The sequence below is a fragment of the Nelumbo nucifera genome, chromosome 1 (genome assembly GCF_055504915.1).
Source record: "Nelumbo nucifera cultivar China Antique chromosome 1, China Antique-T2T, whole genome shotgun sequence".
Taxonomy (NCBI): domain Eukaryota; kingdom Viridiplantae; phylum Streptophyta; class Magnoliopsida; order Proteales; family Nelumbonaceae; genus Nelumbo; species Nelumbo nucifera.
This window is the reverse complement of record NC_142649.1, coordinates 119,313,788-119,325,258: the sequence shown is the minus strand read 5'-3', so window position 1 is coordinate 119,325,258 and position 11,471 is coordinate 119,313,788. Positions and strand designations below refer to the sequence as shown.

The 11,471-nt window shown below is 38.5% G+C and overlaps 1 protein-coding gene across 1 annotated transcript; it reads right to left on the bottom strand.

The window, feature by feature from the left end:
- Positions 1 to 4,320: 4,320 nt before the first annotated feature.
- LOC104601718 (epidermis-specific secreted glycoprotein EP1-like) lies at positions 4,321 to 6,149 on the bottom strand. The gene has a single exon (XM_010265151.3). The coding sequence runs from the start codon at positions 5,867 to 5,869 to the stop codon at positions 4,526 to 4,528; it is 1,344 nt and encodes a 447-aa protein (XP_010263453.1). The 5' UTR covers positions 5,870 to 6,149; the 3' UTR covers positions 4,321 to 4,525.
- Between the last annotated feature and the right edge of the window lie 5,322 nt (positions 6,150 to 11,471).

Here is an 11,471-nt window from a genome sequence, read left to right as displayed (position 1 = left end):
ATGCCAGGGTTATTGAATTATATTGTTGAGTATTTCACCCAAATCTTAGATGCTTTTTTTGGTAATTTTTTTTTTAAAGAAGATTTTCGACAACTCAAATGGTTAAAGATGTATTGATCTTTTTATTTGGTTTTAAAGATCAAGAGTTCAAGACCATTAGATGAGTATTCCGGTCTATCGTGGTCTATCGAGCTGTCAAACAAAAGATTTAAAACATGAAACTGTGAATTTTCTTGGATGTAGGTCTTTCCGATTTCCCATTTTTTATTATCAAGTAGGAAAAGACCAAATTTTTCGTCTTCCAAACTTTGAAAAACCTAAAAGATCGTGCAGAAAGATTTGTCAAAAACCCTCTTAACCAATTGGTTTTATTTTGAGAATCTTTATTTTGAGACGGCTTTTACTAAATATGATATTTTGATACATGATCCATTTTGTGAAAATTTAATTATAACTAATTACAATTAACCACTTTATAAGTTTATATTATAGGTTAGAAAAATAAAAGAACAAAAATATGATTCTTAATTTTTATATTCTTTTCCTTTTTTTTTGTTTTTTTATGTTTCTTTTTCTTTTGTCTTATCAATAAAATTTTTCTCTTCTATTTCTATATTAAAGTACAAGATTGTCTCCTCTGTGTTTGTATGTATCTTGCTTGCATCTACTTTGGGCGTAGTGCCACTTTGTTCTCCAAACTTTAAAAATGCAATAATTCAGTATTCGAACTTTCAAAACATGACAATCTAGTACTGACTGTTAACTATTAACTAGTTGTTAAACAACCGTTAAGTGGCATTTGAAAAAGACACAAATGCCCTTCGAGTGTCATTTAATTTTCTTTATCAACCATCCAAACATTGACAAAAAATTAACAGTCTCAAATCCTTGCCTCTTCTATTCAAGAAAGTTAGGGTCACTAGAATGTCCACTCAAACGCGACCCCAAATTTCTTGAATGGAAAAGGCAAAGATTTGGGACTGTTAGTTTTTTGTCAACATTTAGATGGTTGATAAAGAAAATTAATTAACACTTGAAGGGCATTTGTTTCTTTTTCAAATGCCACTTAACGGCTAGTTAACAGTTAATTAACAGCAGGTACCAGATTGTTACATTTTAAAAGTTTGAATACTGAATTGTCGCATTTTAAACTTTGGGGGACCAAAGTAGCACTAGACCCACAAATAAGGAATTTTGCCTTAGTTTTATGGTAACTTTGTGGGTGTGTATTTGTCTTAAATTACTAGTCCTGAGTCCATATAAAAGAGAAGGTTGTGTCATATTGACAGCTGGCAATAAAATTCATGATCATGAATAACCTACCCCATGAATTCACATCTGCACCCCACAAGGAAACGCCCCACAGTGTCTCATCTTGTATTGGGAACATCTCCCGATAATAACATCATCGGGACTGATACTATCATCAAGAGATGTTCCCAATGCACGGTGGAGATGTGCTCGATGATGATCTTAGCTCCATAATCATAATTAACATTCTTTAAAGTAATTGGGACAAAAAAAAACGTGGGATCAAAATAAATTTAGTGCACTAATCCTTCAAAATGTGTAAATAAAATAAGAGCCATCTATATCCCCATGATCGAAAAGGAGGATAAGACACAGTCGACAAAGGGCACCCTAGCACTAATGACTTCTTACAAGTACCGAACGAATCAAGATTTAATTAGAACTAGAAGTTTTAAATGTCAGAAAGAAAAAACAAGGACTTTGTATGGCTGGTTATACTACATAAAATCCCCAAGAAATTAAATCTAATGAAAAGAAGGATCCAAATCTCCCCTGCTGTTCCTTCTATGGCCAACCTGAAACTGAGGATCGATCGGATGGTCAAACCGGAAAAACTGGGAATCGGTCAGGTGACCGGTTTCGGTTTTCCTCAAAACCGGAAATTTGTCCAAAACTGTTAATTTTGGTCAGTAAACCACTGACACAGGCGATTAACCGTTTCAACAGTTTTGACTGTTTTTTTTTATTTATTTTTATTTTTTTGTCAGAACGGGCCGACTGCTCAATTCGAAAGGTCTGACCATTCAACCCGGTAACCGGACCCCTGAATGATTCGGTGTCCGGGTCATTTTTAAAAGCCATGTATCATATTATAGTAAAATGCCAGATAGCCCAAGTGCCCAACAAGTTTGGGCCCTAAGTGAGGGCTTAGTAGTTCGAAAGTTGTTGGATCCATGATGGAACCTAAAAAGTTGGTGGAATTAAGGATATGACGGAGGAGAAGATGGATCATCAAGCCCAATTGTTTTGGGAAAAAAATAATATATACGTTCTGGTACGTACATTTGGAAAAAAATAGGAAAGAAAAAGTGTTCAAGAATAAAAACCATTCTTCCCAAGAAATAGTGAAAAAGGTGAGGGAGAGCATGGAAGAATACTTTACTGTTGCAGCTGAAGAGAAAGCCACAAGTACAATGAATGAGCTCAGGATCTATTATGTGGTGGATAAGAGATGGACTCCGCTCCTCCCTTAGATGGAATTAAGATAAATTTTGATGCCTCAATGAAGGAGGTGTGCCATGCCTATGGCTGCATCATGAGAGATTTTACAGGCAAAATCTTGATGGCAAAGATGGGCCAAATTGAGTACAGTGGCACAAATGTGGGCAGCTCTACAAGCCCACAAACTTGCTCTCCAAGTCCCTCAAGCCCACAAATTAGTAGTCATGGAAGCCCTCCAAGATAAAGTTGAGCCTCCATGGAAATGCTTAAAGATTTCAAGTCCATATCCATATATATTGCCATTAACTTCACCTACAGAGAAGGGAACTGCGCTACTGATTGGTTTGCTGGGATGGGTTATTTTTTATGAGAGCTGTTGCTTGAGGTTTTTTTGTCTTTATTTCGGGTTTTGCTTCTTTCCTTCCTTTTTTACCACTTATCAATATATATATAATGCAGGAGGTTTATATCTGTATTTAATTCACCACTCCCAAAACCCAGATATTAGGGCTAGAATTGGGTATCAATTTTTTCTATTTGAAAATACAAAATAGCACCCATCTACTAGAGGGAGTTTAACGCCCTCCCATTTGGGTATCGCCCAAGTTAGCATTTTATACTGGTTTGGGCTTGGGCATTCGGGCTGGGCCAATTTAAAATTTTAATAAAAGTCCGACCCGAGACCACCAAGTTGGTATGTGGAAGAGATACCTCGCCAAAGGTTTTTTGACAATTCATGGTTCTTGCCTTCTTATCAAAAACACAGCAGTAATGAGCTCAAGTATGAAAAGAAGATAGAAGACGCTTTTGAAAGGGTGAGAGCCTCAGCCCGTGGGCCTTGGCCCGAGATGTATGAAAGCAATGTCTCTCTTTAATCGAAAAATAGATGTAGGTGAGGAAGGAGCTTTGGGATTTAGGTCATGAGGAATTTGAAGCAAAGTCATGGGATGAGATGGGATTTCGGATCTTGGCCCGGGTGGGGGACGATCTTGCTCCAAAGGGCTGTCAGTGGGCTGAGTTCACCTGACAGACCGAATCCAACCCTATTGTGTAATTCTTGGACGGTCCCAGCTCTATTTTGAGGCCCAATAACAAATTAATAATTGGGTTGATACTGGGTTTACTATGTCCGGATCTAATGAGTGATGAGGTACCCATTTACCCAACCACCAATAGGATACATAAACGATGAAGCTCCAAATATGATCACGTTACTGCCCTGGAGAATTTAACGTTCTTTTGGTTTGTTTTGGGGGCGTTTGGGATGACATTTTTGGTGCTCCCGTTTAGAGTCAGTCTGTCATGTATGGCATTTTGACTTCATGGTACCAAATTTACGTTTGAATTTTGATTGGACAGATTTGGTTTCAAGCATTTCTCCCCATCGGGTTATTTTCAAACATTTGTATCTTCCCAAATTTGATAACTTGCCATGTATGGCTTCTAGAAAGAGAAATTAATGCTCAATTTGGAAGGAGTACAAATGCAAATATGTACAGTGTAAATATATATAAAATAATACAAAATACAAGATTTTGCACTCTACTTATTTGTATTTATACTCCTTCCAAACTGAGCCTAAAGTGAGAAACCCATATGGATAACAAATGGTCAATAGATTGCGGTGGGGAAGTTATAAGATGCTGAGGCTAATATGGTCTGAGCATATATATATTGACAAGGTAATTGGACTTCTTTTTTGAATTTCCCATTTCTAAATAGTTTTCACTTTTCACATGATAGGCTGATAGCATCATCAGAAGTTTGCTGAAATAGAACTTTTACAGGGAGAAAATTATCAATAATCTTATCTGTGAACAGGTTGAGCAACAAGAGAGCTAGCAGAGCTTATGAAAGTTTCAAAATATCTGCTTCTACTTTATTAATAGCTTCGCAAATACACTTATTTAATAGGCAGCTCTTCCACCAGCAGCCTGAATTGACCAGAACTGCACTCTATTTACTACGGACATACAAACTTCTCAGTTCAAATTTAAAGCAAGACTACATCGATCTGCATGAGAGGAACTAATTAATCATGTCACTAAGATATCTACTTAGAGAACTTAATGAAAGCTACATGAGATGTATTGGACACTTTAGTGAGAGTGCCAAGTTCAGGAGCCAGCAAGCATTTGGAGGATTCTTCCCTGTAGAAGAAACCTAAGCACCCACAGTCCTTGTTACACTTGTCCCTACACTCAGCCAGCTTCATTGGACCATCTCCCTCGGTGTACTCGTTCAGGAAATGCTCAACACCCACAATTTTGTAATAATTATTTACATTGGCTCTGGATTTGCAGGGAGGAAGAGCGGGGGGTGCACAACTTTTGCTCCACCATGTCAAGCCAAGAGGCGTAGGACAAGCTACACATTGATCATCGTCACAGACTCCGAGTGATCCACATCTGGTAGGCAGCTTACACTCGCTCATGCTCCCATCTCTGTCAAAGAGGGTGAATGTTACTTCCCAAGCACCCCAGTCGACCTTGTCACTGTAGGTGTAGATCTTAAGATTACCATCCGATTCCACTCGAAGCATTGAGTAGGTGGCATTGTATTTTGGTCTGGCCCAGATACGACTCGACACTGAGGAGGAGTTGATCATGGCATAATCAAATTTCAAATGAAAAGCATAAGCTTCCTCTGTTGTAGGTTCACTGTTGAACTTTACATAGGCCAGGGGCTCTTGCCCCGGTTGCCCGCTCCCCAACTCAGAGTAGTAGTAAAGCAACGGCTTTGGGGAGTTGTTACTCTTGAGATACAGAGCAACTCTGTTCTGCTCCAGCACAAAGCTGTATGGTCCTTGGGATCCATCAACACTAGACACACGGCTAACAATCTTGGTGGGTCCACCAGGTCGTAGCTCCTGGCCTACCAGAAGTGTATCAGTTGGGTGGTCGAAGCTTTGCCATACAAACCTACCTTGCTTATCGTGTAGGACTATGTTGCCACTTGGGAGTAGCTTGAAGCCAACAATACCTTTGTTAGCGGTGGCAGTCTGCCAGGCCACCCGGCCATCGGCATCGGCCAGGACGAGATTGCCGTCGCGGCCAAATGTAAGAGTAGCGTTTTCGCGTACAGGGTTGCCACGATTGGCTTCCCAGACCCAACGCATGATGGACTCAGAATGACGAGTACCCATTCGGAGAGCAAGGGTGAAAGCATCAGGGGTGGTGTTGTAGAAGCAAAGTTGAAAAGGAAACGTGAAGACATCTAATACACGATAGCTTGCGTCATATTCTACTACGTACTCACCAAATTCGCCTTGGTTGACATACTTGAAGGTCTTTGATGGGGGAACAGTGGCTTGAACTTGAAGTAATAAGAAGGGAAAGATGAGGAGGAAGAGGATGGAGAGAGGTGGGACTGAAACTGACGCTGATGAAAACAGCATTCTCGCTCGTTTATCCTTGCTTTTCTTTGTTGCTCAATTTGCACTACTGTTGTTAGAGGAGGACCAAGGAATATACATATATAGGCCAATAAAGACTCAAACTATACAAGCCTCTTGTGACGGGCCGCCGTCGGCTGCGCTTATGAGTTATGAGGGGACCGGATCCGGTAGGCACAACAAATTTGAAAGAGAAGGAAAGAAAATGGGCATTAAGAAAAGCTGTAATTGACTGATAAGCCTGTCTGGCTTCTCAAGGCGTCAAGAAGGAATAGAAATACCCAAAGAAAATGAAGGAACCAACAAGTTGCGAGCGCTTTAATGTGAACTCTACAGGCTGGCGTGGGCGTGGGCGTGGGCGTGGGCGTGGGGCGTTATGAATTATGATAGACCCCACAGGAGACAGGACACGGCATGTAAACATGTAAATTGTAATACAGCTAGCCAGCCATCAAGTTGAACTAATAATCCATTCTGATTTGGCTAAACAATGAGATGCTAAGTAAGCTCTAATCTCTATTAATTCTTGCTAAATAAGCTCTGCAGTCAGCAATAAAGATAAGTTGTGCAATCAATGGCTAAGGAAGGAGACGAATCTGTCTCCGACAGAACATTTATGATTTATCCGTTCTCGGTTGGTGAAGCCTAATTCCCCATCTTTTATCTCTCGGCTACAAGCTGCACCAACCAGCCGGTTGGCACCTTGCGCCTAAACCCCCCATTGTTGATTATAAATAAATGTCTCCCAAAATATCTACATTAAAACTTGGGTCCTACGTACAGTCAGTACTCGACAAATAAAGAAGCAACGTTATCGCGTTTTCGGGTTTATTGTAATTTGAAAAAGATGGATGGCTGAGCTGATTCATCACTTGTTTGGTTCTGTTAATTACATGACTTTGGCTATGTATGTGATTAATTGATTCTTAATACCCAACTGGCCAACTCTATTGATTCAAATTGATCAAGTAGTCGGAGGTGGGCACATTCAGTTAATTGGGGATCGAATGGGGATTCAAGACTTCAAGCTGGATGTAATGGGTGGTTTAAGTGATGATTAAAGAGATAGTAATTAATGTAGTATAGATATATATATATATATATAGACATGTGGTTTAGAAGCAAGCTGATTTGGGCAAGAAATTGTTTGATGGTAACATGGGAAGCAAAAGAATAGATAGGAAGAGACCAGTCAACATTATGGGTTGGTAGAGAAGGTGGTCCCATTCATCACTTGTTTGGTTCTGTTAATTACATGACTTTGGCTATGTATGTGATTAATTGATTCTTAATACCCAACTGGCCAACTCTATTGATTCAAATTGATCAAGTAGTCGGAGGTGGGCACATTCAGTTAATTGGGGATCGAATGGGGATTCAAGACTTCAAGCTGGATGTAATGGGTGGTTTAAGTGATGATTAAAGAGATGGTAATTAATGTAGTATAGATATATATATATATAGACATATGGTTTAGAAGCAAGCTGATTTGGGCAAGAAATTGTTTGATGGTAACATGGGAAGCAAAAGAATAGATAGGAAGAGACCAGTCAACATTATGGGTTGGTAGAGAAGGTGGTCCCACTTAAATGAAAATGGCTGGCTGTATCTGACTGACCTTATCTCTTGCAAATGGGTTCACATCAATGCAAGTCAATGTGTGCTTACTGGTCCATACTCTTTCATTGGTAGATAAGTATTTTTATGAAAGCACTTTTATTAAAGTGTTTTTATAAAAGTATTTTTATGAAATTATTTTTATAAAAACGTTTTTATGAAAGTATTTTTATAAAAGCATTGTTATAGAAGTATTTTTACGAAAGCATTTTTACTAAGTGTTTTTATAAAAGCATTTTTACGAAATTACTTTTATAAAAACACTTTTATGAAATTACATTTTATAAAAGCACATTTATGAAACTACTTTTATGAAGCACTTTTACAAAACATCTATGCCAACTGGTAAACATTGACTGTTGGAGACCTAACCTGGCAGTTTAAGAATACTGGCACAACTTTTTTTTCTTTTTTTGAAGAATGAAAATGATAAACATAAGACACTTGTCAATCTGAAAAGAATTCATTTATTAGGAAAAAAAGTGTTTGATTCATAGTATTATTTTCTCATTCTGCCTATTTTTACCCATTCTTGTCCATTTTAAAATTTTATCTTAGATAAGAATGAGAAAAAATGAGAATTGAACCAAACATGGCCTTAGGAACCAACAAGATTTTCAAGCACACAATAGTGCCTAGGCAAGCTTGAGATAGAGAGTCAGGAAATCATCTGGAGAATAATGCACAACCAATATTTTCAAAATATAAAAGAATGAATTTATAACCCTAAAAATCCCCATGTTTTAAACCATCTTGCCCTTTTTTTCCATAACTACATAGAAAGTTGAGAATTTTGAGAGAAATAAAAGTGTCCAAAGTCCACTAAGATATTTCAAGAAGATAATCTCTCACCTTCTGAGCGGGAGGTGAACTTAACTTTCACTAAATTTTCCCAGTATCCCAAAGTATGCATCTATCTATCCATTAAAGATCAGAGAAATCAGATACATTCTCTTAATCAAGTAAACATGGCCATTTATCTTTGAGTAGGCAGTAGGTTTTAAGTGTGACAAATTTCCAAGTAAACCCAAAATTTTCTTCTAATTAAAAATAACATTTTCTCTTAAATTTGATAGGAATCAGATCTCTCCAGGTTTTTCGGTGAAGTTGATCTCATGAGAAAGGTAGTGAGATATTAAATGTTGTTGCATACCCCAAAAATACTTTTCTTCATGGTTTTCCACTTTACCATTGATAGTAATCAGATAAACCTCCCTTGAAGAATACCATAAAAGGTAGTCCTCCACCTTTAGAGTAGATCATCATGAGTTTCAAATGTCAGTACTACTTGTGACTAATGTTCAGGGGTAAAATTCAACTCCCGTTCTGAATGTTGCATTTTTGTTGGTTATCTACAAGGCCAGAAGGATTACTGTGTTTACAATTTGAACATGGCTCAGATATTTGTATCTCGTGATGATGTGCTTTTTTAGGATCAACTTCCTCTCATCGGTTTTGAGAATACTTCTACAGTTATGGTGCCTCTTCTACTTAGAGATGACCATTCATCCCCTTTGAATCAGCCACATTACATGACACAACACCAACAGATGATCGGTCATCTTCTATAGTTCCACTATGGGCCCACTTCAGGCTTAGACTAATACTCAGATTTCAGATAATGGTTCAACAATTTTTGTCCATGATACAATCAGAATAAATAGACTCATGTTACAGGCCCATCTCTATTGCAAGAGGTTGCCCATAATACTGATTAGGGGTGCAAGTCAGGTGGGTTGGGCTGGGTTTATGGTCAACCTAGACTCAACCCTAAAATTTGGGCTTAAGGCCAAAGCACGGACCGAGCCCGAGGTCAAGCCCAATCTTCTTAACCCGAGCCCAACTTACATTGTAATTTTTTATGCACTCGGGTTGATTAATGAATCTGCTCTAAAATTATACATGTAAGTATGCATTTGTGCAAATATGTATACATACATATATATATATATATATATATATATATATATATATATGTAAATATGTATGTATATAGGTAAATATATATGCAAAATTACATATATATACATATGTATGTATGAACGTATAAAGTTTGGTTGGGTTCAAGCCGAGTTCAAGCTACCTAAGGGCTAGGCCCAGGCCCAACCCAAAAAATTAAAAGACATGACTTCTTGGGCCCGAGCTCAGCCCAAGGATCAAAAATCCAAGCCCCAACCCATGTAAATTTTTGGGCTTTGCCTGCTCAACGGCCCAAGTTGCACCCCTAATACTGATACAACTGTCCTTAAGCCCAGGCCTGCTATGGTGCATTGATCACCACCAAAACTAAAAGGCCTTGTGTGTGTTCTACCATAAAGATCGGTTAAAATAGTGGGCCAAATTTGATTTATTAAACACAACATCCTATCTGTAACTACCTCTCTCACCCCAACCTAGCATTAAGTCAAATTGACCATATAGCTCCTTCTAAACCCACTACCTACCAACAAACCCAACAACCCTCCTGTTGGCGTGAGGACAAGGCAACAAAATTAGCTTCCCTTGAGTCCACTAAGACATGGACTTCGACAGATCTTCCCCGGTAAAACTCCAATTGGATGTAAGTGGGTCTATAAGATTAAGACCAATCCAAATGCTAGTATAGAGTGTCATAACCGCATCTTGTAGCTAAGGGTTACACACAAACTAAGGGCGTGGACTACACTGAGACATATGCACCGGTAGCCAAACTTGTTATTATTCAATGCCTCTTGGTTTTAGTTGCAACACAACATTGATATTTACATCAGATGGATGTAAACAATGTTTTTTCTCCATGGTGCTCTTCATGAAGAAGTCTATGTGTGGCCTTCTCTAGGCCTCCTTTCTGATGGTGACAAGCATGTTTGTAAACTCAACAAATCTATATATGGGCTCAAATAAGCTTTATGTAATTGGTTTGGAACTTTGGCCCATGACTTTAAGCAATTTGGATTCTCTCAATCTTCTACAAATGATGCTCATTTCACTCTTATAAGGTCTTCTAGTATTCTTATTGTTTTCGCCTATGTAGATGACTTGATCATTGCCGGAAATGATTCTAGTGACATTGATTCTATTAGATGTTGTCTTAGCAATTGTTTTTCCATCAAAGATTTGGGACCTCTTCGATATTTTTTGGGCATTGAGATTTCTCAGTCTACTTTAGGCATTTTTCTAAGCCAACGAAATTATACTCTCAACATTCTTAAGGAGGTCGGCATGCTTGGTTGTCGCCCAAATTCTTTTCCTATGGAACAATACTTTGGACCTGATAATAAACCACCAATCACTCAGCCTGACCAGTATAAGAGATTAGTTGGACACCTCATATATTTGACTATCACATATCGGACATCATGTACTCAGTTCACATCCTTATTCAATTCCTAAGTGATCCACGGCAGCGTCACTTAGATACTTCTATGAACATTCTCCGGTATCTCAAGTCTTCTCCTGACCTGGAGTAATTTTCCCTTCATCATCTGTTCTTGTGCTTCAGGCCTACTATGATTCAAATTGGGTTAATTGTCCATCTACATGCCGTTCTACTATTGGATACATTGTTACCTTGGGAAATTCACCTTTGTCGTGGAAGTCCAAGAAACAATCAACTGTTTCACCATTGCTATGACCCAAACATTTATTTGCTGACCTTGGGCTTCAACATCCTCAGCCCCATGCAGCTCTGTTGTGATAACCAGGCTGCTCTTCATATTGCTACTAAGCTAATGTTTCATGAGCAAACAAAGTACATAAGGATAGATTGCCACTTAACTATTCGTACTCATCTTCAGTCATGCGCCATCACTACAGCTCACATCCCATCCAAGCTTCAATTGGTTGATCTCTTAACTAAGGCTATAGGTTAGGACCAGTTTGCTTTCCTATCACCCAAGTTGGACGTTCGGCCTCCTCCTGTGCCAACTTACCTAGAATTCATTAAGATTTGTTAGGTCGTTATGTTTCTACTTGTACAATCGGGCCCACTTGCCCTCTTACCAACTGT

Coding starts and splice junctions, on each gene's coding strand:
- LOC104601718 (XM_010265151.3), bottom strand. CDS start 5,869: ATGCTGTTTTCATCAGCGTCAGTTTCAGTCCCACCTCTCTCCATCCTC.